A 27678-nucleotide genomic window follows, 5' to 3' on the forward strand; every position below is an offset into this window, starting at 1 on the left:
ATCATAGAGTTAGTGCTGGTGGGGACTGTAGGTCATTGATTCCAACCTACTTCATTTTACAGAGAAAGATCCTGAAGAGGAAACTGAGGCTCAGAAAAGGTTAAGTGACTTATCCAGGGTAACTCAGCTAGGTCGTGACTGAAGTCCAAACCTAGTACCCTGGAGTCTCCACTCTACCATTTCTGCTGCCCCAAGAGCTTTCACACCTCCTCAGCTTTCTCCTTTCAATCTATCCTACCCACTGATCCTAGAGCCATCCTCCAAAACCGTAGCTCTGATCAGCTCAGCCTCTTGCATTAAAACAAAACAACACAAAATACCTTCAGCTCAAGTCCATATTGCTTAACATGGCATTAAAAACCTGCAACAACCTCCTGGTCCTCCAAATACTCATCTCTTCATGAACCCCCCACTCCAGGCAAAGTAGATTCTGCCTTGGGTTCCTCTGCCTCTTTGTCTTCATCTAAGGTTTTCCTGCCATCTGGCATGTCTATCTCTTAGTTCTCTGCCTATTGAAATTCTTCACACTTAAACATCTCCAATGCCACTCCCTCCATGAAACCTTCCCTGACTTATACCAACAAGAAGCCCTGTTTCCCTTTTTAATTTCTACTTTATCTTCTGTTACAGTTGGTTGTAGCTTCTCTCCCCTACTCTATCCAGAAATTCACTGGCTCCAGCCATGGGCAGCTGGTTCATTTTTTTAATCCCCCATAGTACCTAAAGGACATTTGTACACAGTTGGCCCTCAGTATATGTTTGCTGGGTCAATAAAAGCGGCACAATATCTATCCTCTCCATCCAATGGACAGTTGACTCAAGAAACTAGTCTATGGATCGTGAGATTATTGTAAGCCTTTCTTTAGGTTGAGAAACATCAAATCATTTTTTTCATTTTCCTCTTAATTAAGCCTTTTGATCTTCCTTGCCTCTCAGAACTATAAGATTCTTTAGGGCAAAGACTGGTCCCAACACATAGTATAATGTCTTGAACCCAGTAGGTTCTTGATACGTACTTATTTGGGTGCCTTGCACTTAGTAGAAGCTTCACAAAAGCTCATTAAATTGTCTTCATAGGTGTTTAATAAAGGCTTACTTATTGGATTGCGTTGTTCCTTAATATTTAATAAAGTCTTGTTGGATTGGCTTGGACATCACTGTATCTTGGACATAATAATCACTTTAAAAGTCTAGTTCATTTGGCTTGTATCTCTAACACCTGGTACAGTGCCTGGCATATAGTAGAAACTTATTAAAGTCTTGGTGGCTTGGCCCAGCACATAGTAGACACTTAATAAATGTACATTGGATTTGACTGGACTTTTCACTGGGCTGTGTAGGGATGGAGGTTTGCTTACTATAAGGGTCATCTATCTCCATGACTGGAGGTATTTTGTCAACCTGCTGAATAAGAGGGGGAATGACAAATGCTGTGATGGTGTCACTTGATGCAAAAATTATTTCAAGTCCTGGATTCAATCCACTGAGAGACAGAATAACTTTGACAGCAAACACTTGCCTGACCCTAGGATGCCAAATTCAAGACTCTCTAAGCTGACCTCACCCTGACCCCAAGCTCAGTAGGAGCTCTGATCAGAGTATTGGGGACCCAACTGCTGAAAGGTTCAGGACCACTACCAGTCTGAACATTTCTGCTTCACCAGTGCTTGGCCTAACATGGCACTATGGTGGGTATTCCAAGATTGTAGGAAGAGAGTGTGAGGTGCCCAAACAAACAAACCTCTCTTTGGCTATCCCACTTTAATGATGTGTGATGGAGAGTCAGCATAGCATGGGGAATAGAGGCCAGGCTTGGCATGAGGAAGACCTGGGTTCAAGTCTTGCCTCTGATGCATACTGGCTGTGTGACCATGGGCAAGCCATTTAAATTCTCAATGCCCTAGGTGGCTCTTAAAAGACTCACTAATCTGCATTGGGGGTAGAGGAAATTCTCATATCCTGACTATAACGCCCCACCTTCCAAATTTTTTTCTCTGCTAAGTCAGATTCTAATAAGTAATGCTTATTGGATCATTTTTTTCCAGTTGGACAAGTACTTTATTAAGGCATCATATTGATGTGAACTGGGGTGATCTGAAGGTTGTCAACTTTCTTTTCATTATTTTGCTCCGTAGATTTAACATGCCTCATGATGACAACAATAAATGTAAAGAAGAAGGAGTTAAAAGTCCACAGCATGTCATGGCACCAACGTTGAATGTCTATACCAACCCCTGGATGTGGTCTAAGTGTAGCCGGAAGTACATTACAGAGTTCTTGGAGTAAGAGATACCCTGAAATTTTCTACAACCCACTAGCAGAGGTCACACACAGAGTGGCCTGATGGTGAAAGATCAGAAGTGGAGCAAGCCAAGATTTTGATTTATTTTCTTTCATTTCTGTCCCTTAGAGGGAGAAAAAAACCTTCTCTGGCAGCCATGCCGAGAGATCTTGACCAGAACCTGAAAGATAACAGACTGGTCCTAAAGGAGATTAAAATAGAAGATAAAAGCCATTGGCTGAGCTCTGATCCTCTTTTCAGTTCTCAATTGGGAATGCATCGGTGGAGACTGGTTGGGGCTTGAAGGGGGAAATGGCTTTTTACTTCACCAAAGGGAGCAAATGTTTGCATTGGCCTAGGGACTCATCTGGATTAGTAGGAAAAGTTGTAGGGAATGTGTCTCAATGCAGGTGGTGTGGGCTGGTGAAAATGGCTTCAGAGCCACTTTTTTCTTTTCAAGCTTCCTGCAAGGCTGCCCCCAGATCCAATTACATTGCACAATCTCCCTCTGCACCAGATTTATGGCTGTTATCTCCCTGAGGCACAGAGGTTAAGTGATTTTCCTGAGGTCACGCAATGAACATCCCCATAGCCCTAGCACAGGACAGAAACCTGATTCATCAAAATTTACCAGCATGAATTTTTTGGGTATAGATACTTAAATCCTTTTGATAAAAACAAAACAGTTTTCTGTTTTGTTTTGTTTTTTACAATTAGTGTTGACTGGGGCTCTAGAAAATTTTCATGAGTATAGCTTCTATTTCTATACATAAACTTAAAAAAATATGATATGTGAGGTAATATCCATTTTATTATATACATGTATAAAAATTATATGACATAAGATATTATATAGATGTAAATAAAACACATATGTACATAATATATATATTTATGATATGTGTATATACATACATATATAGATACCTAAATTTACTAGCTCTCCATCCTCATTCATTATTTCATTCACTTCATTCAACAAGCATTTATTCAATACGTACTATCTTCCATCCCCCTGTGTTGGGGATACATTTTTGTTTTGAAGAGAATGTTATATGCATAGATAAGAAAACATAAAGTAATTTTGTTGGAAAGAAGCTAGACACCGAGATCAGTATAGGGGTGTGTGTGTGTCCATCCATGGAGTTGATGATGCTTGAACTGAAACTTGAAGGAAGGAAGCTAGGGATTGTGGGAGACAGAAGTGAGGACAGAGAGTGTTTCAGGTAGAGGGGAACAGAGGTAGGAGATAGAACATTGTGTATGGGAAACATCAAGCCTTCCAATGTGGCCTGGAATCCAAAATAAACAAATGGTGTGCACACTCCTGTGTAGTTCCGTGGCATCATTCAGTCAACACTTGTGGCTATTTGCAGATCAGCTCCAATCGGGAATTCTCAGACTTGTGTTTCTGTGTTTCTCGTAGCACTGGTTATGGAGAGTGTTTGCTTAATGAACCCGAGTCCAGGACTTACCCTTTGCCTCCACAACTCCCAGGCCTCCTTTACAACGTGAACAAGCAATGTGAATTGATTTTTGGACCAGGTTCTCAGGTGTGCCCATACATGGTAAGTATTCTCTTGGTAAGATGGTACCAAACAGAAATTCTTTTTCAATTTGTCCTTTGTTGGAGTCAGTCAATAAACCTTTTGGAGCCTTGTTAACATTGTTAACATCAATAATGTTAACATTGGTGTCTTGATGTCTTGTGACCTCTTCAAAAAAAATTTGATACCAAGCTATCCACCAAGGTCGACTGAGTGCCAATTTTGTGGTCAACACTGGTGGATGCTCACTTCTTTGTGGGAGTCATGAAAGACTTCAGAGACCTGTTCCCTGCCCTCATAGAACTTAAAATTGAGTAGGGAACATAACACATAGTAAAACAAAACAATTGGGCAAAGTTAAAGCTCTTTTAAGTAAGGACAAAATTATGTGGCACAGATTCTGAGTGTTGCCTATGAGATACCATCACAAATCCAAAAGTCAGCTCATTCCATTTGGGGATAGCTCTTGTTATGAGAGAGTCTTGCCTGGTGCCAAGCCTAAATGTACCACTTTGCAACATCTCCCCATTGTTCCTGCTCCCATTTCCTGGGGCCAAAGGGAACAAGTCAAATCCCTTTACCATAGGACTGTCCTTCACACACTGGAAAATAGCAATATGGTGCCCTGCCCCGAGATTTCTCTTCTTTAAATGAAACATTCCCCATTCCATCAACCAGTTCTCAAATAGACATTAACTGATGGCCAGTTGCCATCCTAGCTGCCCTCCTCTGGATATTTTCAATCCTATCAACATCTTTCCTAAAATGTGGTATCTAGAATGAACCCAGACCTCATCTGAATAGTACAATGAGGCCATCACCTCCCTGTTCCTGGAAGCCCTTCTAGGGACATTTTGTATGACCCTTGAGCTACTAGCCTGTTGGATCTAAGATCAGGTCTAGACTGTCAAGATCTTTTGGGATCCTGATTCTTTCATCCAATTAGCTCCTGGAAGGCAGGGACCATTTTTTGTTTTTGGCCTTTTTTGCATCCCCAGCGCTTAGCACAATGCATTGCACGTAGTAGGTGCTTAAAGTTTGCTGACTGACAGTGTATAAGCTATCCCTCCCAGCTTTGTGTCATTTGCAGATTTGATAAGCATGCTATCCCCAGTCCACTATGATGAGTGGGAATTCTGAGTTCTGAAACTGCTCGTAGCACAGTTTGGCTCCAACAGGTTGTGTGTGAAGGGGGAAATTGGGTAAATTAAGCCTATAAAGGTCAACTGGAGTGAGACCCTGAAGGGTTATAAATGTCAAACTGAGGGCTTTGTCTTCTCCCCTTGAGGCAGTAGGGAGCTAAAGATGCCTACAGTTAATGAGACTGGTCCCAATCATTAATGGGGGAAGAAAAGTAGTGAAGAGGTGAGGAGCAGCGGGGGGGAGACTGACCTCCTCAGTCTTCAGTATCTGTTCCTCCATCCTCATTGACCCATTGGAGAAGCCAGTCTTAAAGCGACCCACTCTAGAGAAGGAATTCTTAACCCTTTTTGTGTGTCCTGGTCCCCTTTGGCACTTTGGTGAAACCTAGGGACTCTTTCTCAGGATTAGTTTAAAATAAAATATATAGGGTTGAAAAGAAACCAGATTATATTAAGACATATTTATTAAAATATGTATATTTTTAAAAATAAAGGCTTATAAGTCCCCTGCTCTACACGTGCTGGTGATTTCATTCTTTAGTCCTATTTTATCTCCTTGGCCAAGACCATGAGCCACCATCACCTGTGCTTGCATCAGCTGTGATGCCGTGTGTGTCCTTGTGGACTGGTGGATGTTTGGAATTAGACTAGGGAACCTCCACTGATAGTGAGTTTGTTGTGTAAGACTGTAGGTGGTGATGGTGGTGGTGGCAGTATTGAGAGCATGAGTGGTAGCCCTCCTAGTGACTTCCTATACTCATTTTCCACTTTTCCACGTCTGAATCAGTGTAGACTGCTAGGCATCACTGACCTACCCTTGTCTCCTGTTCTGCGCTCTTGTTTACTTCCCTTCCCTTTCTTTAAGTTCTTCTTTGTTCTAGACTTCCTTCTTTGCCCTATTCCCTCTAAAACCTGACAGTTGGTGGGAAGTGTCAAGCATGTTATGAGAAGGAACAATTCCCACAGTGGAAAAAGAACTGGCTAGAGTTTGAGGAGCTGGGTTCAGATCCTTCTTTGGATTCTTGCCACTCCTGTGACCTTGGACAAATCCCCTAGCTTCCTTGGACCTCATTCCTTATTTATAAAATAAAGGGGCTGGACCAGGTGCTACCAGGTTTGAAATCTTAGATCCCTTTTAGAGCCCATGGCTCTATTTGCTAACATTCATCCTTTGTTACATTTATAGTTTTGTGGCAACAAAGTTTCCATTCCATCCCATTTAATTTAGTTTTTGTTTGTTTGTTTTTGGAGGGGGGAAGGCAGGGCAGTTGGGGTTAAGTGACTTGCCCAAGGTCACACAGCTAGTAAGTTTTTCAAGTGTCTGAGGCCGCATTTGAACTCGGGTCCTCCTGACTCCAGGGCTGATACTCTACTCACTGCACCATCTAGCTATCCCCATCCCATTTAATTTAGCAAGCATTTATGAAGTGTCTGATGTATGCCAGACACTATAGAACGTCTTAGGGATATAAAAGCAAAATGGTCCCTACCCTCATGGAGTTGCCTGTGTGCCAAATAATGCATATATACAATACATGTACAATATACAGTATATAACACATACCAAACGAATACAGAGTTGTTTTTTTTTATTGTTGTAGTGGCTGTTTGATGAGGGAAAAGCGCTAGTAACTGAGAGGAAGAGGTGGGGAGGCATCGTCAGAGCTGAGCCACTGGGCAGGGCTGGGGTTGTGAAGGGTGTCACTTTACTCTAGATTTTGAAATCTTTCTTCTCACACTTTAAGCAGATGCAATGCAGACGACTCTGGTGCATTAATATTGATGGTGCTCACAAAGGGTGCAGGACCCAGCACACACCCTGGGCGGATGGGACCGAGTGTGAACCTGGAAAGGTAGGAGAACCCCAGGGACCTTGGGTTTCTGTTACAATTTATAGGGCTGGTGTTATTTAAGGCAAGAAGAAATGAGGGTACCTCTCTGTAGAAAATGGTATTTTGGGTCATTGTTTGAAATCTGACTTCATGGTAGATTTCTTTACAGAGCTCCCAAACACTGAGGAGGCTTTTTTTTTCCTTAAGGAACAGATGTTTTAGGAGAATGTTTTTACCTGTCACAATCCAAATCTTTCTACTAGTGACCAGAGTTGGAAGAGGGTTCCATTCGTATAGATCAGCGGTTCTCAAAGTGTGGTCCAGAGTCCCTTTTGGGGGTCCATGAGGTCAAAATTAATTTCATAATAATACTAATTCATTTTAAGTTCTAATATGGTAAATATTGATCAATATTCCAAAATTCAAGCAAATGATGAACATTTACTGTGTCCTGCTGTGTGCCAGGCATCGTGCTGGATGGTAGGGATGCAAATATGAAAATGAGGCTGTCCTACACTCGCAGAGTGTGCATTCTACCACAGATGGGGTGGGGTGGGGAACAGACAGACAATTTGGGTGTGTTGCACCAAAGTACAAAAACATATAGAAAATAAATACAAAACAATTGGGGGATGAAGCAGTAAGGGAAGGCAGGAATTACTCATCTACTGATAAATATCTGAGTAGGCGTGGTGATAGGAATGCATATGCAATATGTTATATATTATGCGCTATAATCATTATGTTCTGTATCTGTCCTTGACTTGTCTCTCCCCTTGCCCCACCCCATTATATATTCCCTTTCTTCTACCCCCATCTGCCCTTTCTTGGGGTTTGGTCTCTTTGCCCCCTTGAATACAGCGGAAAAGGTGCTGGATTTGAAGTCAGGACCTGGATGTTCAGATCCTGGCCCTGCCAATACTTATTGCCCATGTGACCTTGGGCCCGTTCTCTTGTCTTCATTTTCTTCCTCTGGCATAGGAGGGGGTTGGACCACATGACCTTTCAGGTCCCTGCCAGTTCTAAATCTGTGCTCCTGTCTAGTTACCAGCCTTCCTTCGTTTAATGGGAGGTAGTAAGCACAGCCTGGTGGGGCCGGCTTCAAGGAAGCATTCTAATTTCAACCCTGCCTAGACCCCCCAGTAACCAGCTTTAGGGACCTCACTTTAGCGATTTCTCTTCCTTTGCTTTGGTTTTCTTTGCTGTCACATGAAGATAATGGTTCCTGCTGCTCCATCTACTCCCTAAGGCTGTGAGAATAAATGGCACGAGATGCTTTGGAAAGTATATGGTGCCATGGAGATGAAGTAGGAAACCTCTGTACCAAATACATTGTTCACCTCACTCCAAGTGCCGGTTTACCCCTCCATTCAACCAGAATTTATTAAGTGAGCCTACCGTGTACCAAGCACTGTGCTAACTAGTGGGGACATGAAAACAGAATGAAAAATAATTCCTGTTTTCAAGAAGATTACATTTTATTTTGGGGGAGGGGAATGCATGAAGTATATGAAAGAGTTGGGGGTTTTGCCAGTATGGGGAATTCCCTCCGCCAATATAGATTGCAATTCCTCTATGACTTAGTGGTTAAGTGCTGAGAGTTCTCTGTATTGAAGGAAGTTTAAGTGACTTTCCCAGAGTCACACAGCTAGTAAGTGTCAGGCATATTCTGCCCTCATGCCCAATGTTCTCTTTACTGTGCCACAGCAAGTATCTAGCATATGTGTGTGTATGTATTTGTATATGTGTGTACATGTATGTATGTATGTATATGTATATATATGTGTAAATAATTTTAAAATAATTTGAGAAGTGAGAGGATCCTACCAACTTGGGGTGGGGGTGGGGCGGTCAGGAGAGAGATCTCATGAGATATAGGAAGTAGCTCCACATTCAGCCTTGAAGGAAGCCACGGTCTCGTGCGGAAGTGCCCATCAGGCACGCACATCCTGTGCAAAAGTTGTTGTTCAGTCCTTTTCAGTCGTGTCTGACTCTTCACAACCCCTTTGGGGTTTTCTTGGCAGAGATACTGCAGTGGTTTGCCGTTTCCTTCTCCAGCTCATTTGACAGATGAGGAAACTGAGGCAAACAGGGTTAAGTGACTAGCTCAAGGTCATACAGCCAGTAAGTGTCTGAGGCCAGATTTGAACTCAAGAGAATGAGTCTTCCTGACTCCAGGGCCAGTGCTCTATCCACCGTGCCACCTAGCTGCCCCCATAGATATGCATACACACATATACATATATATTAGAATATATAAATATATACAAGGTAAGTGGGTGCGGGGGGATTTTAAAAGGTCTCATGTAGGAGGTATCATTCCAATGTCAGAAATGAGTGCTTGCAGGGGAAGCTAGGCAGTGCAGTGGATAGAGTACTGGCCCTGGAGTCAGTAAGATCTGAGTTCAAATCCAGCCTTGACATTTAATAGCTGTGTGACCCTGGGCAAGTCGCTTAACCCCAATTGCCTCACCAAAAAAAAAGTGCTTCTACTTAACCGATTAATCAGTAAGCATTTATTAAGGGCTTATTGTGTTCTAATTGTTGCTAGGTGGTAGGGATACAAAGACAGAAAAATCCCCATCTCTACCATCAAGGAGCTTATATTCTTTGGTTTTGTGCATTGATGTGACCTTTACCAAGTCTCACACGTTCCCTCGCTCATATGTCTTTTCATCACCAGCATAGGTTGTTAGCAGAGGAGTATAGCAGATAAGTAGTGGCCCCTAAAATGAAGCATTTAATTACTTCATTAAGAACACTTAACAGCATTTCCTTGAGCAATAAGCATGATCAGGGTGAATTATGAAAGAAGAGGAGTTCTGCTTATTATAATTTACCCTTCCAGAGCACAAGCAGAAACCCAGGTATGTCAAGAAGTCTGGTGCCAGCCCTGGTAGGATCTATTCCCCCAACTAACACTACACTTGCCATGTGCGGGTTTTTGAAGTCTGTATATAAGCCACAGTGCTGTCTTTTACGAGGCTATCTTTGTAAGAGAAGCATTGTGATAAAGCTCCAAAGATCTATGATTTATCCCCAACCTCATTTCCTTGGGAATTGTGGCTTCCCTCAATGTTGAGAAATATACATGGACTGGGAGAGAATCCATAGATCAGGAAGGCCGGGCCAAGACACAGTGCAGAAGTCCTAGAGATAAGAACATCACCAGTCAGAGGCCCCCAAAGAGCTGCAACAGCTGGAGACCCTTCCTTTCAAGCTAGCAATTCAGAAAAGGCAGAGATGAAGCTATTCCAAAGCAAGGGTCCAAAGCTGCTTGAGGAGGAGGGAAATCAGGGTACGTTTTTGATGTTATGCATGGAGGAAAACATCCATCTTTTAAATGCCTTGTTAAAGATGTGTGTGTGTGTGTGTGTGTGTGTGTGTGTGTTTATTCCTCTAACTTGTATTTATGTAATTTACAGATGCCAGTGATGACAGGTATGTTGGCAAATAAATTTTGTGTGTATGTTTTTGTTTTTATTTTTATCATATTGGCAGTAAAAACACAAGGCATTTTTCTTTGTGCCAGCAAATTCTGATTCCCTTTGCCTTGGGGTTAATTTTGTTTCTCCTCTTTCTGCCATGCACCCTCAGCAGTAATCTATCCCAGTCTGCTGACATGATGTTATTTTAATGAATGACTCACAGAATGTCTCTCTTTACTTTCCCCATTCTCTTGTTAAGTCCATTAACATTTTTTTTTATTTTAACCCTGTTGGTCATTGGGAGTTTGTACCTCCTTAGTTTCAATTCTGCTCAAGGGAAAAATTGACCTCTCAGTCCCCCTTGTCTAACTTAAAAAAAATGAACTATTTATGGGAAATCTCATTGAAATAGCTTTGGACAGTTTTAGGAAGGGCAAACCACTCTTTTTGGCTCCACCTTCCCCAAATAGCCTTAATACTTCAGAGTGATATAATGGCTAACCCACTAGGCAATTATCGTTTGTCTAATATGCTTAGTAAAAGTTGGTTTCATTGGCATGTTTTGGCGGAACATCCTCCATTTCCTGTGTAAAGCCAGCCTTTCTAACCTCAGGCACTTACCTAAGTCTTCTGAGTCTCTTCAGGCCTACATTCAGTGGTCCTATAAACCTGAGAAAAAAAATCTAAGTTAGAGAAGACACTCGTGTGAGGAGAGAGAAGCAAGAAGAAAACCTATGATCTCAAGGGATCTTCTTATTACCTGAGCAAATGTCCAGTAACAAGTAGTTTGTGCATAGCTTCAAACATTCAGAAGCAACACGTGGACGCCCGCCTTTGGCCTTAGATCTGAAGTAACCAGCTTCTTTGGTTTTCCTTCAGGTTCTAGCTTTTTCTCACAGGTGGGATGACGGTTATTTTGATCTCTCTTGTTTCTCATGCTAATGTATTTGGCTCAGTGAGTAGAACGTGGGTCTTGCGATCTGGAAGGCTTGAGTTTGAATCTTATCACAAATGCCGTGTGGTCCTGGGCAAGTTGCTTAGCTGCTCCCTGCCTCAGTTTCTTCATCTGTAAAATGGGCGTGATAATAGCACGTATCTCACAGGGCAGTCACAAGGATGAATGGAGTTAATGTGTGCAAACCTTAAGGACTTATTTAAATGCTAGCTATATTTATAATTATGATTATTACCAAAGAGACGTTCAGACTAACGCAGTAGTATAAAACATGGACACACGCCACCTACAGTTATGAATGAGTTCTACCAAAACCCAATTTTAGGAGAAATCCTGTCACAAATGGCAGTTTGTTCCATAATGTTGTCATAAACAAGGGATCGGATGACGTTAGCACGATATCATGATGTTACTGTGACGTTGGTTTGGTTATGACTCCTTGGCGATGGTGTTTTTAAGCTCTTTTCTTTAGGGCCACGTTGGGTAGGGTAGAGCTTGTGGTAGGGCCTTTAACTCTGGACCCAGAATTCTACAATGTTGATAAAGATGTCAGGCAGCACACGATAATAACAACAGTGGCCAGCATTCGTATGGTATTTTACGATTGACAAAACGCTTTACCTGTAGTATCCCGTTTGACTTTTATCACAACCTTGTGAGGTATATAGTGTTATTATCCTTATCATCATCTTCATTAGCAGCAGCAGCATCACCAACATCTTCATTTTACAACTGAGGAATCTGAAGCTGAGGTTAAATGACTTGTCAGGGTCCTACAGTATCAGTGTGAGCACCTGAACTCGGGTCTTCCTCACTTAAGGTCTGATGTTTTCTCTACCGCACTACCTAGCTGCCATCATTTTAGTTAAAAGTACCTGAAGCCTTTGTGCAGTAACCTTAAGCCCAGTGCCCAAATATTTGGATACAGATAGAGGGTAATTAATTGTCAGCTTTCTACAAGAGAACTTTCTGGAGAGTTGAAAACATTTAAATACACTGTTGAAATAATGTATTGAAATATTTAGCCCTATTAAAAAAATCAAAGGATAGACTTGAGTATCTTACCTGCCTCCTATTTTTCTACCTTTCCCTTTTATTTCCTTGCTGTGTTCTTTATTTAGCCCAACTTTTGAGTTCCTCTAAGCCCCCGACCTTCCATCACTCCTGCTGCCTCCACTGCAGCATGGAGCGCCTAATGGGAAAATGAGATGAGGAGTTTTCCTGAAGCTGCCTGCCCGCCCGCCCGCCACCAGCTCCACTTCATCGATCTGAGCCCCAGCGGGGGAGACCCTCCTGCTGCTGGGGCTGCCACTCTCCTTTTGTAAACTTCCTCCTGTGACCTCCACAGTCTGTCAGGGCCTTCACTCCTTAACAATGGGAGAGAGTTGAAATCAGCTCCTTTACCCCCCCTTCTCCTGCTGTGGAGTTTTAAAAACATCAGGACTCTTCTTCCTGTTCTAGCCCTTCAAAGTGAAAATGCCCTCCCCTCCCCCAACTTGAAATCACTCACAAAGAAGCAGTAAAATGTGGGCTTTTCCCAAAGTGAAATGTTCACTTTAAAGATGTTTCATCCGGGATGACTCTGGAGAGTAAGTTTACGGGAATTAGGGAGCTGGGTTTTTACAGGGTAGGAAGGGCAGTCGAGGTTGATTATGGCACTAAGGAAGATTTGGTCTTTTATTATCTGAGGTTGAGAATAAAATGCAACCATGGTATTCCTTCTTTTTCACGTTGACCCTAGCCAATGGAAAGAGTATCCATAAACCCAGTCAATAATAGGTAACCTATTCTGACTTTGTAGAATGCATAGCCTATGCTACTCAGTGGACTCATCCATTCAGTGAAACCATTGATTGTAAGATTGCCTACTGAGAGAGAAACATCTAAGAGCGGTCCACTTCTGCCAACCTACATATACATATGTGTGTGTCACATAAACCGATCCAGTGGAAAGGGCATCTTGCAGACTGATATTTGGATCCCACCAGTAGAACGTACCATCCTTGTGGGCAAGGACCTTTCAGTTTTTATCCCTTTTTATGCTTGGCATTTTGGGAGTGGGAGGGATGCTGGGCTTAAGTTTCACTGAAATAGATCATTCCTATTGAGGGAATTCCAGGATCCAAATCTGCAAAGAAAGAGAAAGTTGGCTGGGCACTCTGGCTTTACATGATTTGCCCAGGGTCACATGGCCAGCATGTACCAGAGGTGGAAGGTGAATGAAGTCTGTCCTTCCATGAAACTGATTTTTTGTCATTTATCTACATGGCCTCTCTGCTCAGCACAGAGCAGATCCTTGATACATCTTGTTAAATCTGAGGTTACCATTTATTTACACTCTGTGTGTGTGTGTGTGTGTGTGTGTGAGATATACAGTATGACAATAGTTACTTGCATGTTTTCTACGTCATTACAACATGAACTTCTTGAAAACAGATATCATGATTTTGCTTTTCTCTGTACCCTCAATGTACAATGCTTGGTACATAGAAAACACTTAATAAATGCATGTTAACTGACTGCTTATATCTACTTGAGGGGGTGGGGCGGGAGACTATGACATGTAAATTGATCAAGGAGCTCGTAGTCCCAGCTCAGTAAGTATGTGGTTAAAAACCAAGCCATTTATCCCTTAGAGGTACATAAGCCAAATCAGAAAAACCTTTGATTTGGGGAGTGGGGGGAGGTGGAATTAAAAAAAAAAGAAATATTTTTTTCAATATTACCACCAAAGTGGAAAAGCTCACTGAGGTCTCCTTTGTTGACCACAGCACTGCAAGTATGGATTTTGTGTTCCCAAAGAACTGGAGGGGCCCCGGACAGATGGATCATGGGGGAATTGGAGTCACTTTGGGACCTGCTCAAGGACCTGCGGTGGTGGCATCAAAACAGCCACTCGAGAGTGCAACAGACCTGAGTAAATACTGCCACCTTTCCTTCTGTTTAAAGTGGATGGTAAAAAGAATCTGGTGCTGACTGAGTCAACTGAGTCACAGCTGACAGCTTAGTGTTATAACCTTGCAAAGTGCTCTTTGGGGATCCTCAGTCCTGCCCTGGGGGGAAGGTGCTTTGAATAGAATTATTATTCCCATTTTCCAGGTGAGAACACCAAGGCTCACAGAAATTCAAGTGATTTGCCCAAGGTAATAGCCAGTAAGTGATAGAAGTGGGATTTTCTAACCCAGGCCTTTCTAACTTCCTATTAATGGGAGTGTCATTAAATCACAAACTGTCAGAGTTGGGATAGAGATCTAGAGGAAACATGTTCAATTCTTCCCCCTGAGGCTCACCATCTATGTGCCTTTGGACAAGTCACTAAGCCTCCTTAGGCATCTGATTTCCTCATTTATAAAATGAGGTCCTCCTAAGTCTATCCTCTTCATTTTATTTGTGACAGAACTGAGACCCAGAGAGGGTAAGAGACTTGCATGAAATCACACAGCTAGTGAGTGTCAGAACTGGAATAAATGAAATCTAGTCAGCGTTCAGCTGACACGTGAAACCCCACACATTCAGCTCTAATATGGTCAAGCCAAGTCAGCCGGTATTCTCAAAGCCAGTCTCTGTCAATTACTGTACTAGGAAGTGTGGGCATTAACACACATACACACACAATATACATATACACATATACACACATATGTATATATGTGTGTGTATATATATCTGTATGTGTGTGTGTATATATATATATATACACACACACACACATATACGTGTGTCATTAAGGAGACTAGTGAGGGATTTTGCATTTGCTCAGGACTCAGGGTGTGCCTGTGTGAATAATAATAGCTGATATTTACCTGGTACATAAGTTTGCAAAATGCTTTTTATATTCCATCTCTTTTAAATCTCATGACAACCCTATAAGGTAAATATTACGAGTATTTTTATTCCCATTTTCCAGACAAGGAGACTGAGCTTCAGAGGTGCTTGCCTAGGCAATACGTACCAGAAATAGAATTCAGAACTAGGTCTTCTTGACCACAGGTCCAGCCCTTTATTCATCATGCCGTGGGACTCTCTGCAAAACAGCTAGTGAATGGGACAGTGTACTGTGGGAATGGGTCCCAGGCTGTGTAATAAGGGCTCAAAGTGCTCACTGAATTTAGAGGCTGAAAATATCTTTGTGGCCAGAAAGAATATGAGAAGGCTTCGTGGAGGAGGGGGGATTTTCAGTTTTCAGCTGGGTAGGACATTTATGAACAATCAAAGTGACCAGTTTTGGGGTCAAATCAGCTCTGTGCAGCACGGTGCACTATTTAGGGATAAGGGGTGTCCAGAGAGCAATAGTCGCTCCAAAGTGTAGATAGCTGGTGAATCCAACTCTTTTTCTATTAAGTTTTCATTGAATCCCTGACACCTGCTTGTACCACATGCAGTGATACAAAGAAGACCAAGGTTTGGACTCAAGGAGTTGGAAAATGTGTGCTCTTTGAAGCCAAGAAATGTCTCATTTTTGTATTGGTACCCTCTATCCCTGACCTTTGGGCCTTGTACATAGCAGGCCTTTAAATAGCTGTCGAATTGGGTCGTATTCCCAGTACTCATCACAATGCCTGACATACAGGAAGCACTTAATCGATGTTTAATAATAATTTATTGTCTTACTGGGAGATGAGTAACATCCCCTAAACAACTACATGGGCCAGATATTTTTCAAGATTTTAAATTGTTTCAGTCTTATATAATAATAATTATTATTATTATGATAGTGAATATTCATACTGTTTTAAGATTTATCAAATATTGTATATGTGTCTAACATATATTTATGTAATAATTATGACAGTGAATATTTTTGTTTTAGTTTACAGAATACTATATATGTATATACATATTTATATAATAATTATTACAATAGTGAATATTCATATATTGTTTTAAGGTTTACCAAATGCTCTCTGTGTGGGTATTTATATGTATATGTGTGTGTGTGTGTGTATATACATCTACATATAGGCATTTATATACTAATTATTGTGATTTGTGTATATCCATATTTTGTTTTAAGATTTACCAAATGCTGTGTGTGTATGTATATATGCACACACACACACATATATACACATATATATGCACACACAAACACATAATATATATACATACACATATTCATATACTAATTTTTGTGATTGTGAATATCCATATTTTGTTTTAAGTTTTACAGAACATTTATGTGTATATAGAAACATATGTGTGCATATATACATACATGTGCATGATATGTAGATGTATATATGTGTATAGTCTTATTTGATCTTTGTATAGAAGTCTTCTTTCATCAGATACTAATTGCTTGCCACCTTACAAACAAATCTAGCACTGGCTACATGTAGATGCTTAATTAGTACTTTGCCCCTTAGGATGCCGTGATGAAAGTTTTAGCGCTAGCAGGACCCTTCCAGGCCACTTAATGCAATCTCCTAATTTTATGGATGAAGAAACCCAAGCCCAGAGAGGATAAGGAACTAATTGAGGGAGGAGACTGGATTATTGGGAATCTAGGTGTTAAAATATATCTTAACACTCATGTTCCCAGAAATCCAGTTCCCTTCTCAATTAGGGAAGTCAGCTTAAGTGGGGAAGTCTTAAAAGAGAAAAAGCAGATCCAAGAGAGATAGTGCAGAAACATGTTCTTTAAAGGCATTCCTGTAGGAGATAGATCCTCCCCTTGATAAGTGATGGTCACAGGCTTCTTGTTAGTTTGGAGATGGCCATCGTCTTTTCAGGTTCACAGCCTTTAGCACCTAATGCAGAGCCCCTTTTAAAACCATGTGTGTCCTTGTTTTAATGGGCCTGCTGATTTCACATTATTCATCTGAAAGGAATGTTGTGTTTGTTCAGAATCTAGAGACTATGCATTGTCATGATTTTTAAAATAGAGTAATAGTCACGTGATTCTTGTATATATGGGTGTCAGAGCACAGAGCTTTGAATTCTGGCTCTTCTGCTTACTAGATCTTGGGAAAAATCCCTTCCCCTCTCTGGGCCTCCGTTTTCTCATCCGTAAAATTAAGGGTTTAGACCATATAATCCCCAGAGTCTCCATTCCAACTCCAAATCCTATGATCATCTTCTATGAAATAATAGACAGTGTAACCATATGCATAGAAGCACAGTATAGACAATTAGCAAGCAGCATGTGTTGACATAAGCTGGGAGATTGGATGCTTTCTAATTTGAGGAATGGAGGAAGTACCTCCGGTTCGCATTAACAGATTTGGGGAATATGTGTTTGAGATTGTGGAGATGGATCCGGGGCTAAAACTCTGATCAAGATGGAAATTTAAGTACCTCACTATAGCTTTTCTCTTCTGATTCTTCCATTTTGCTTATACATTAGGACAGATTCAGTTAGAAAAGAGATAAATGTGTTGGTCTAAATATAAGAGAAGTCATGCTCATTAGGGAAAGGATTTCCTATTTAACAATTATTGTCATCGTGAATGCTTATAAAATTGATCAAAGTGCACTTAGTGCATTAGCTGTCCTGTCTGTCTATCCATCTGTCTGTGTATCCATCAATTCATCTACCTCCCCATTCATGCATTTCCTTCTCTCCATCTCTCTATCTCTTTATCTATCCATCTACCTATCCATTTATCCATTTCTCTCCCTCTATCTTTGCCTCTCTGTCTCTGTCTCTCTCTCTCTCCCTCCCTCCCTATTTATCTATCCATCCATCCTATTTATCCATATCTCTAGCTCTCTCTGTCTCTTTTTCTCTGTCTTTCTCTCTTTCTTTCTCCATACATCTTTCCATTCACCCATTTCTCTATGTCTATGTCTCTGTCTCTTTCTCCATCTATCTATCCATGCTATTCATCCATATCTCTGTCACTGTGTCTCTTTCTCTGTCCATCTATCTATTCATCTATTTCTCTCCCTCTTTGTCTCTCTTTTTCTGTCTCTCTCCCTTCTTCTCTCCCCATCTATCTATCCATCCCTCTTATCCATATTTCTAGATCTCCCTGTCTCTTTTTCTCTCTTTCTTTCTCCAAATATCTATCCATTCATCCACTTCTCTACCTCTATGTCTCTGTCTCTACCTATCTATCCATCCTATTCATCCATATCTCTGTCTCTGTGTCTCTTTCTCTGTCCATCTATCCATTCATCCATTTCTCTCCCTCTATCTCTCTTTCCTTATCTATCCTGTTATTCTATATCTTTATCTCTGTCTCTTTCTCTGTGTCTCTTTCTTTATCTATCTATCTCCATCCTATTCATTCATATCTCTCTGTCTTTCTTTCTTTCTCTGTCTGTCTATCCATTTTTCTGTCCTTTTTTGACCAGACCTGTGATATCCTTAGTGTAAGGAACTCCCAGTAAAGGATGAAGTTGCGTATGCGATTTATTTGTGGACCAGACCTGTAATTTCATTGCCACAGGAACACTCACAATGAGGACATTCCCTCCATCAGTATAGAAGGTGGTCTAGCCTTGCCTCCCCTGAAGCTTATTATCTCTGAAAGTTGCCTGGAACGGTGAGAGGTTTAGTGATTTGCTCAGGGTTCAGACAGCCAGTACTTGTCAGTAAAGGACCTGAACTCAGGTCTTCCTGTCTTCAAAGCTGACTTTTTATTCACTATGAGACACTGTTCTCTGTTTATAGAGATATTAATTTTGCCCTATTAACATTTAGATTCAGTATGAGAACTGCTTTCTGTTTTTTTTTTAAGTGCTGAGGTTGGGTGGAATTTCTTTAAAACATAAAGAATTGGAGGCTGGTGATAGATTTGATACCACCTTAATAGTAGTAGTAATAATTATAACTTATGTTTCTGCATGTGACTTTATGGAGTGTATACATATAGAACTACATTCATGACCTCACTGATGCTCACACTATTCCTGTGGGGAAGGTGCTATTAATTTGATGGGACATTGAGTCTCAGTAGTCTGAGGCAAAATTTGAACCCAAGTCTTGATGATTTAATTTTAACCAGTTATTTACAGGTTAGGGTGAAGCTTTTCTCAGGGATATGAAACACTTGGTGTTGTTTAGCTTTCCCAAGATCTCATTTAAAGGTCACTCAGGATTTCCTTTCATTCTGTATTATGTCTAACAATATTGCTGAATGACCAGCCTCCTTCTACTGTTTTTATAAAGCCTCAATAATACTGAAATAGATGATGACATCCTCTGAGCTTTCTTCAGTCCCTTGTATGGTATGCACAATCTGAAAAGGATGCTGGGGTTAAAAGTTAGTATTGTTTTAAAGTGAGAAGTTCCTCCAAATTTCAAAGGTAGGCTAAATGGAAAAAATGCTAGTGGGCTAATATGTTAAAAATGGGATGAATTAAATGCTTAAAAAATGCTTTCCTACTTCCTGTCTTCCAATACACACATCTATAGATAAATTCGCATAATGATTGCTGATAGGTACATAACAGTTTAGGATTTGCCAGTCACTTTGCCTCCATAATTGAATTTGAGCCTTCTGAGGCATCACCCACATTTTTCCTAGGAGGAAATGAGGATCAGAAAGTTTAAGTGACTCATCCGTGGGTACGCAGTAAATATCAAAACCAGGAATCAAATTCAAGTCTTCCTGATGCAGAAGGCCAACATTTTATCCATTATTCCAAGCTGCTTTTCCTGGTAGATAAGTTGAGACTCAGGGGGGCACTTTATTATATAGCATAAAAAAACAAATCCAAGCAACATCTTTCAGGAAATAGGAAAAATTAGGCCTCCCCTGCATAGTTTTACCTTTATTAATGTGAAATCAGTTATGGGTAAATAAAGAATGAGAATATTCCACGAATGAAGCTAAATCAACCATGAATAAAAATTTCATTGACTTAACATTCAGATGGTCTATTCAATAGATGAATGAATCATAAAAAATAAATGATTGTGTGGCATTTATTACTTTTAAGGCTGCCAAAAAGCATAGGGAGGGAATGTTAGCCAACTTGTCTCTGCCTCAGTTGCTCCCTAGGGCTAACTTATTTAGGACTGAATCGTCTATTTCATCATGGAAGACGAATGATGAAATCACACATCCCACTCAAGTTAGAATACGGTCTAGGAACTATTGGTTGGCGTGCCTGCTTTGGTTCCACTCATCTCGTTTTTCATAGTAGCACTTGAAGGTTTACAAAGCACATCACAAATGTTACCTCATTGGATCCTCTCAACAACCTTGTGAGGGAGGGGCTGTTACTATCTCCATTTTACAGATGAGAAAAGTGAGGCTGAGAGAGTTTAAGTGACTTGGATGAGGTCATGCAGCTAGGCAATGTCTGAGTAAGAATTTGGTCTTGGGTCTTCCTGACTCATCAATTACACCACTGCTAGGTGCCTGGGACAATATGCAAGCTTGGTCAAAGTCTTTGGTTTATCCAGAGAGCTGGTATATAGCCAACCAAGTTTCCCATCCCAGCTTTGGATCAAGACACATCCAGCATCTAGACATTCATTTTACTGCCCTCCTTGGCCCTTGTCTTCAGTGCTGGGGCTGGAAGCTACTTACGAACATTGTAGGGGCCCAATAAATCCTGATTTGAATAAATGTTTGCTATATGAACTTCTTCCTTCCTTCTTTCCTTTCTTCCTTCCTTCTTTCCTTTCTTTCTTCCTTCCTTCCTTCCTTCCTTCCTCCTTCCTTTTCTTCTTTCCTTTCTTTCCTTCTTTCTTTTTCTTTCTCTCTCTCTCTTTCTTTCCTTCTTTTCTTCTCCCCCCTCTCTTTCTCTCTCTTCCTTCATCCCTCTCTCCCTCCTTCCTTCCTATCTTTCTTTTTTAAGGAAAGATAACTTTTTTTAGGAAGATCATGAAAAAAAAACTCATTCTGCAGTGAAAATGTGGGAATCTTTCTATTAACTTCAGGGGTGTTTTTGAAAACATCTGTAAAATCTTCTATTTTCCTGGGTAAAACTGGCCAGCTTCTGGCTTCTGAAGGATGTGTTATATAATTTGCTCTCTGGGTCACATCTGGAAAATGAACATACAGAGTTGCCTGCAGAGCTGAAATTTGCACTGATGTGCCTGACAAGACAAAAAAAAAACCCAAACAAAACCATACTCTTGTCACACAGAAGTTAATGAAACCAGTATGCCTCCACTCACTCTGACTGCCTGGCCCCTCCCTCCCCAGCTCCCACACCACCCCCCATTTGGGATTCAGTGGAAAAAGCTTTGGCTTTGGAGCCAGAGGACCATGATCAAGTCCTGGCTCTGCTGCTTAAACCTGAGTGGCCTTGAGATCCTTTTCACCTCTCTGAGGGCTCAGTTTCCTTATTCATAAAATGAGGCTAAGATTGCATGACTTTAAAGAACCCCCCTCTCTCAAATCCATTAGTTCTATAAGCTGTCCTTAAGTTAACTTTCATTTACTAAAATTTGAGGTTTTGTAGGTTTTTAAAAATCATATTTTAACTGGTCTCAAAGCCAAGACATTTGACACTTAGAGGTTTTGTGACCCTTAAGTAAGTCACTTAACCTCTCTGGCCTCTGGTATTTCTCTGAGATTCTCAGTTGCACCTGCATTGGTAGAGGGATTTTCCTCATGTGGGAGTTGCCTATGCCAGTTAAATCCCAGGTTAGTCCCAACACCTATTTTGTTACCATGCTACAAGGATGAGGCACAAAATAATGATCTGAGATTACATATGAGAAGGGAGTGACACCCTCTGGAAGTGGAGAATGCAAAGAGCATATTGACCTGTGGTCAAAAGACCTGAGTTCAAATGTAACCTCTGTCATTTGCTGCCTATGTGACCTTGGGTAAGTCCCCTTGCCTGAGTCTCAGTGGCTTCTGAGGCCCCTTTTAGCTTTAGAGCTAGGATTCTATGATTCCATTGTATTGTAAAACCCAGGGTTGTTCATTTAACTGGACCCCAGTTGCCTCATCTGTAGAGAAAGGGGGTTGGACTAGATGGACCCTGAGGTTTCTTCCATCTCTCCATCTCATATCCTATGGTCCTCTGAACTAACATCTGCCTCTTGTAAAATGGAATGGCAACAATCTGGGATTCGCAGGACAATTGGCATGGAATTCCTTGTGACTGGTAGGAAATAAACCTTTAGAGATAGGAGAGCAGAGAATGTGCATTAGAGACAGTGGTGCTAGGAGGAAACATCCTCCCCTCCCCCCATCCCCTACCATACCAATGTGGCACATTCTTTGTATTTTCTCAGGCCTCGGAATGGTGGAAGATACTGCACAGGTCGCAGAATGAAATTTAAATCCTGTAACACTGAACCGTGTCCTCATCAGAGGAGGGATTTCCGGGATGAGCAGTGTGCCCACTTTGACGGAAAGCATTTTAACATTAATGGCCTACTTCCCAACGTGCGCTGGGTCCCAAAGTACAGTGGAAGTAAGTAGATGGGGAAGCTGATTTCTGTAGTAGGTAGCCATCGGGTCAAGGCATGAAATTCCCATCTCCTACTGTTTCTCTTTCTTAGTTTTAATGAAAGACCGGTGTAAGCTGTTCTGCAGGGTAGCGGGAAATACAGCTTACTACCAGCTCCGAGACCGAGTGGTGGACGGCACTCCCTGTGGACAAGACACCAATGATATCTGCGTCCAAGGACTTTGTAGGGTGAGTACAGTAATTCATTTCCTTTGGAGGATTGGCATAATGCCGTACAGTAGCTGAATGCAGCCTCTGAACAATAGAAACATGGCCTGAGGACCTTGGTTGATGGCAGAACATCCCCTCCATGTTCCGCCCCAGCTGTCTTCCATGGAAATGAAATTCCCCTTGCATGTGCCCTCCCTTGCCTCTCTCTTCCTGAGTGTGGTTCCTATCCCTAGGAAGTGCAGGCGAAGTTGCCTCATGCTGTCTGTCACTGTTCCTATTTGGAGCCAGAAAGGCAGAGTTGAACAAAAGAGTTCCATAGGCAGGATGCACATCCTGGGAAGACCATCCCATTGGCTCTGCCTCTTCCCCACCACTATACTTCTCTCAGGGGATGGCGTGATGGGATGCTCTGATAGATTCTACAAATAAGGAAATACATGGAATCTGCCAGGGATTCTTAGCTTTGTTTGTGCCATTGGCCCTTTTAGCAGACTGGTGAAGCCTAGAAATCCCTTTTTGGAATAATGTTCTTAAATGCACAAACTAGAAGCCAATTCTGCTGAAATACAATTTTCATCATATTTAAAAAAAAAGACTTCATAGATTCCAGGTTAAGAATCCCTGATATATATAAAGCAATACAAAGTAATTTGGGGCGAGGGGGGTAATCAGAAAAACCCTCATGTAGGAGATGGTACATGTTAATAATAGTAGCCGATGTTTATTTATTTGTAATTCTATAGCATTGGAATCCCTTTAAGGATTGCAAAGCTCTTTTAAAATATATCATTTTATCCTCACAATAGCCCTGGGAAGTAGGTGCTGTTATTATCACCCTTTTACAGATGTAGAAACTGAGTCAGAGTTGAAGTGACTTGCTCAGGGTTTGGGACTTGAAAACTGGTTTTCCTGACTCCCACTTGAGCTGTGCTTTGAAGAAAGATGAATCTATGAGATGCAAGGGAGAAGGAGAGCATTTCAGGTGTGGGGGACCGTTTGTCCGTTTGTACAAAAGCACGGAGGTGGGAAATGACATGTCATGTATAGGAGATGCTGGGCAGGCCAGTTTGACAGGAACAGAGAATGTGTGAGCGGAGTAATAGGGAAGAAGACTGAATACATACTTCCTTATCTTTCAGTTTCATGCTTACTGTTCATCCAAATGTTTTCTCTCTTAAAGCAAGCTGGATGTGATCACGTCTTAAACTCAAAGGCACGACGAGATAAATGTGGGGTTTGCGGTGGTGATAACTCTTCATGCAAAACCGTGGCGGGGACATTTAATACCGTACATTACGGTAAGAATTTGTTTTTCAGTACCACAAGGAGAAAAAATGCCAAAGTTAAGCATTTTTAACCTCATGTAATGTGTAAAAAGTTAACATCAAGTGTGAAATCAGCCAAATGATGCTCTCTTCTACATCTGGCTGTGAAAAGCTACTATTCAGAGGGACTCTGGCTTGGGGATTTGAATTCCAGCTCCTCTTTCTTTGCTAACAGACAACTTGTCTTCTTTGTTCAAAGGAAGCAAGCTGGCCAGGACCCCCGAATGACTTTTATATTTTTTTTAGGTTACAACACTGTGGTCCGGATCCCACCGGGTGCTACCAATATTGATGTGCGACAGCACAGCTTCTCAGGGAAGGCAGAGGATGACAACTACCTAGGTGAGATAAGCAGATGTTAGGCCTCTATGGCCTCCGCATCTCTTCTTGTTTACAGAAAGAACTGGCAGGTCCAGTGGGGATGGTTTGATTAGGCCCTCAGAGACCGTATGGAGATAGGGTGACCGTTTCAGTGAAAAAAATGCTTTTTAAAATTCATAATTCTTCTCCCTAGTAGGTTCATTTTCAGCTTACATATTTTAATATTTTGGAGTGGTACAAATCATTTTTCACACCTTTCATGATGGAGAGTAGGAATTAAAAACAAACAAAACAGACCATAACCCTGTGATCATTTTTAATGTACTTGGCATGGCTGTTCTGAGGGAATTCATTATTCCCATTAGGTGTGTTTTTTAAATTTTTTGAGTTGGTTCATCTGCTTAATGTTTTTTTTATGACTTCATAGAATTACAGGTTGTAAGATGAGGAAACAGAGGCAGAGTGAGGCTCCTGGCAACTTTCCTAGGATCACTCAACTAGTGAGTGTTAAAGCCAGGCCTAGGACACAAGTCTTCATGAGCTCTGCCTCTGGCTCTTCTGCTTAAAGGGCCATTTTCCTGTCGAACTTTTAAAGTCATAGCTGGACCTGAGTGAGTGTCTAAGGCTGGATTTGAAAGATCTGGGAATGTTTAGCCTGGAGAAGAGAAGGCTCGGGGACACATGATAACTATTTTCCAGTATTTGAAGGGCTGTCATATGAAGGAGGCATCAGGCTTGATCTTCTTGTTCTCAGAGGGAAGAATTTGGCATAATGGGTAGAAGTTGCAAGGGGGCAAGTTTAGAATCGAGGTATGGAAAGGTTTCCTGATGACTAGAATGATCCCAAAGTGGAAGGGGTGCCTCAGGAGGTTCCCTCCTACTAGAAGTCTTCCAGCATAGAAGGTCTCTTGTCAAGTGTGACATAAAGAGAATCTTTTTTTGTAAATATGGGTTGGATTGGGCAGCTTTTGGGAATGCCTTCTAAGTCTGTGATCCTCTAATCCTCTGAACTGAAGTGATCCACTGTAATTATTATTAAAAGTTTGACCTTGGACTTCAAACCAACCATGAAAGTGATGATTGGTCTAAGATATATCCAGAACTAAGATACATGAGCAGTGATGACCAGGCAGTGGCTTTAACTGGAAATGAATCCATGCTACTTCTTTCTATTATAGCCATTTTTGTTTATTTTTGTGGGTCTCTGTGTTTAAAATTGCATTTTACACATCAGCTGCTGTGGGTTAAAGAATGTACATTGACATACTAACTTATGACGGGTGTGGCTTTGCAGGAAGCTCAGAGGACAGGGATTGCTTAGGTGAGATAGGATGCCCTGTAATCTGTAGTTATAAACTTCATTTCTTTCTTTAACCAGGTAACTAGACTGAGATTAGGGGCATAGACATAGACTCCTTAGATTCCAGCGAATCAGTTTGACAGTGTCACGTATGCTATATTTAGGGGGCAAGATGGAGATGGGGACTGCGTGATTGTATAGTTAGATTGAGATTTAATTATATTTAGAACTAGTTGGATGGCCTAGCCAAAAGAATAGTCTTTAAAAGGAGTACTGTGATCTTAGAGGGAGATTTTTCATGAAGGTGCCAGAGATCTGTCCTTGGTCCTATTCTATCTAGCAGTGATTTAAGCCATAGAAAGCACGCTCGTCCTATTTGCAGATGCCCTAGCTCCCAGCCTACCTTTCCACACTAATTACATGTAATTCCCTTTTAAATGCTAGATGATCCAACCAAACTGGTCTTCTTGCTGTTATTCATCACAGATGGAGCATTGGACTAGGAGTCAGTAAGGTCCGAATTCACATCTGGCCTTAGATACTTACTAGCTCTTTGACCCTGGGCAAGTGACCTAACTTTTGTCTATGTTGGTTTTCTTCACCTGTAAATAGAGATTATAAAAGCATCCAACTCCCAACAGAGGTGTGCTGGAGCCAGCTCAAACTGGTTCTTGAGAGCCTATTACTAAATTTTCAGTGTAAGTATTTTGACCTCAGAAATAGGCAAATGCTACAAATTACTGCTTGATTTATTGTTTTGTTGATCTCCTAAACTTGGGAAAATGTTAATATTGCAAAATAAACATACAATTGTGTCATGCCCTTATTTTCCCCAAGTTGCCGATTGTTACACATTTGCTATCTCATTCCCAGGAATTGTGAGGATATTTGTAAAATTCTTTGCAAACCTTAAAGCATCATCTAAGTTCTAGCTTTAATGATGATGGTGATGATTTTTAATTTCCTGCAAAGTTACTCAGCATAGTCTGCTTTTATCCTGCCTCCCTAAATAAAAGAATTATAAAGAAGGTTTTTGGAAAAAAAAAACATTTATTAAGCACCTACTGTGTACCAGGCACTGGACTAAGTACTTTATAAATATATGATCTTTATGGTCAACAACCCTGTGAGGTAGGTGCCGTTATGCCCATTTTTACAATTGAGAAAACTGAGGCAGAAGTGAAGGGATTTGCCCAGATTCACACCGTGAGGCTAGTAAGCATCTGAGGCCAGATTTGTGATCAGGTCTTCCTAACTCCAGGCCCAGTGAAATGCTCTATTCAGAACCAAGAGCAAAGGGTGGAGTTTCCCAAGGGGCAGATTTAGACTTGAAATCATGAAGTTTCCTAACCACTTAGAACTATCTAGATGTGTGATTGAGCACCTTGGGTGGTGGGGACTTCTCCCTCACTAGATATTTCTAAACAAAGACTGGATGGTCACTTGTCAAGATTATTATAAAGGAATTTCTTTTCAGGTACAGATTGGACTATATGGCCTCTGAAATCTCTTCCAGCTCTGAGATTGTGCATTTATTTTGCCATTGGCAAAAGGCTTCCTTAATCTTTTCTTTAAGTTAGTGGCCCCCAGATTCATAACTCTACTACTGTGTAAGTAATGGATCAAGCTTCCCCCCTGCCCTGGGTTTGATGGTAGAGTCCTGCATACATTACTGTTAGAACTTTGAGTTGAAACCAGTTGGCCCTACATGCAAACTGCTTTATGAATTAATTTCCAAGCTGAAAGCCATGTCAAAGAAAGCTATTTCTTTCTTTTTCTTCGAAAGGGGAGGAGGGGGCAGGGGGATTCTCTGCTATTCTTCTCTTTCCTTGAAAAATAATCTCCTTCCAAGTGTGGCCTTGATCCACCTTCAACTTAATTGACCAAGGTCAAGCCCCTGCATTCAGAGGAAGCTGCCAGATAACCTTTTACTCCTCATTGAAGTGCTCTTAATCTCCTTGTAAAGGATGAATGCAAATTTAAAGAAGATTTGTCATTGGGGACAGACA

The 27678-nt window shown here is 41.2% G+C and overlaps 1 protein-coding gene across 1 annotated transcript in view; it reads left to right on the plus strand.

Annotated features, from left to right (window-relative positions):
• The window catches only part of ADAMTS9 (ADAM metallopeptidase with thrombospondin type 1 motif 9), a 191911-nt gene that overhangs the window by 45269 nt on the left and 118964 nt on the right, over nt 1–27678 (plus strand). The window contains exons 9-16 of the mRNA XM_036738867.1: nt 2136–2282; nt 3708–3849; nt 6716–6823; nt 13957–14102; nt 22335–22516; nt 22605–22741; nt 23904–24021; nt 24295–24390. Coding sequence (XP_036594762.1) covers nt 2136–2282; nt 3708–3849; nt 6716–6823; nt 13957–14102; nt 22335–22516; nt 22605–22741; nt 23904–24021; nt 24295–24390 — 1076 coding nt within the window. The remainder of the gene's footprint in view (nt 1–2135; nt 2283–3707; nt 3850–6715; nt 6824–13956; nt 14103–22334; nt 22517–22604; nt 22742–23903; nt 24022–24294; nt 24391–27678) is intronic.

This window comes from Trichosurus vulpecula, chromosome 9 (genome assembly GCF_011100635.1).
Source record: "Trichosurus vulpecula isolate mTriVul1 chromosome 9, mTriVul1.pri, whole genome shotgun sequence".
In the NCBI taxonomy this organism is placed as follows: domain Eukaryota; kingdom Metazoa; phylum Chordata; class Mammalia; order Diprotodontia; family Phalangeridae; genus Trichosurus; species Trichosurus vulpecula.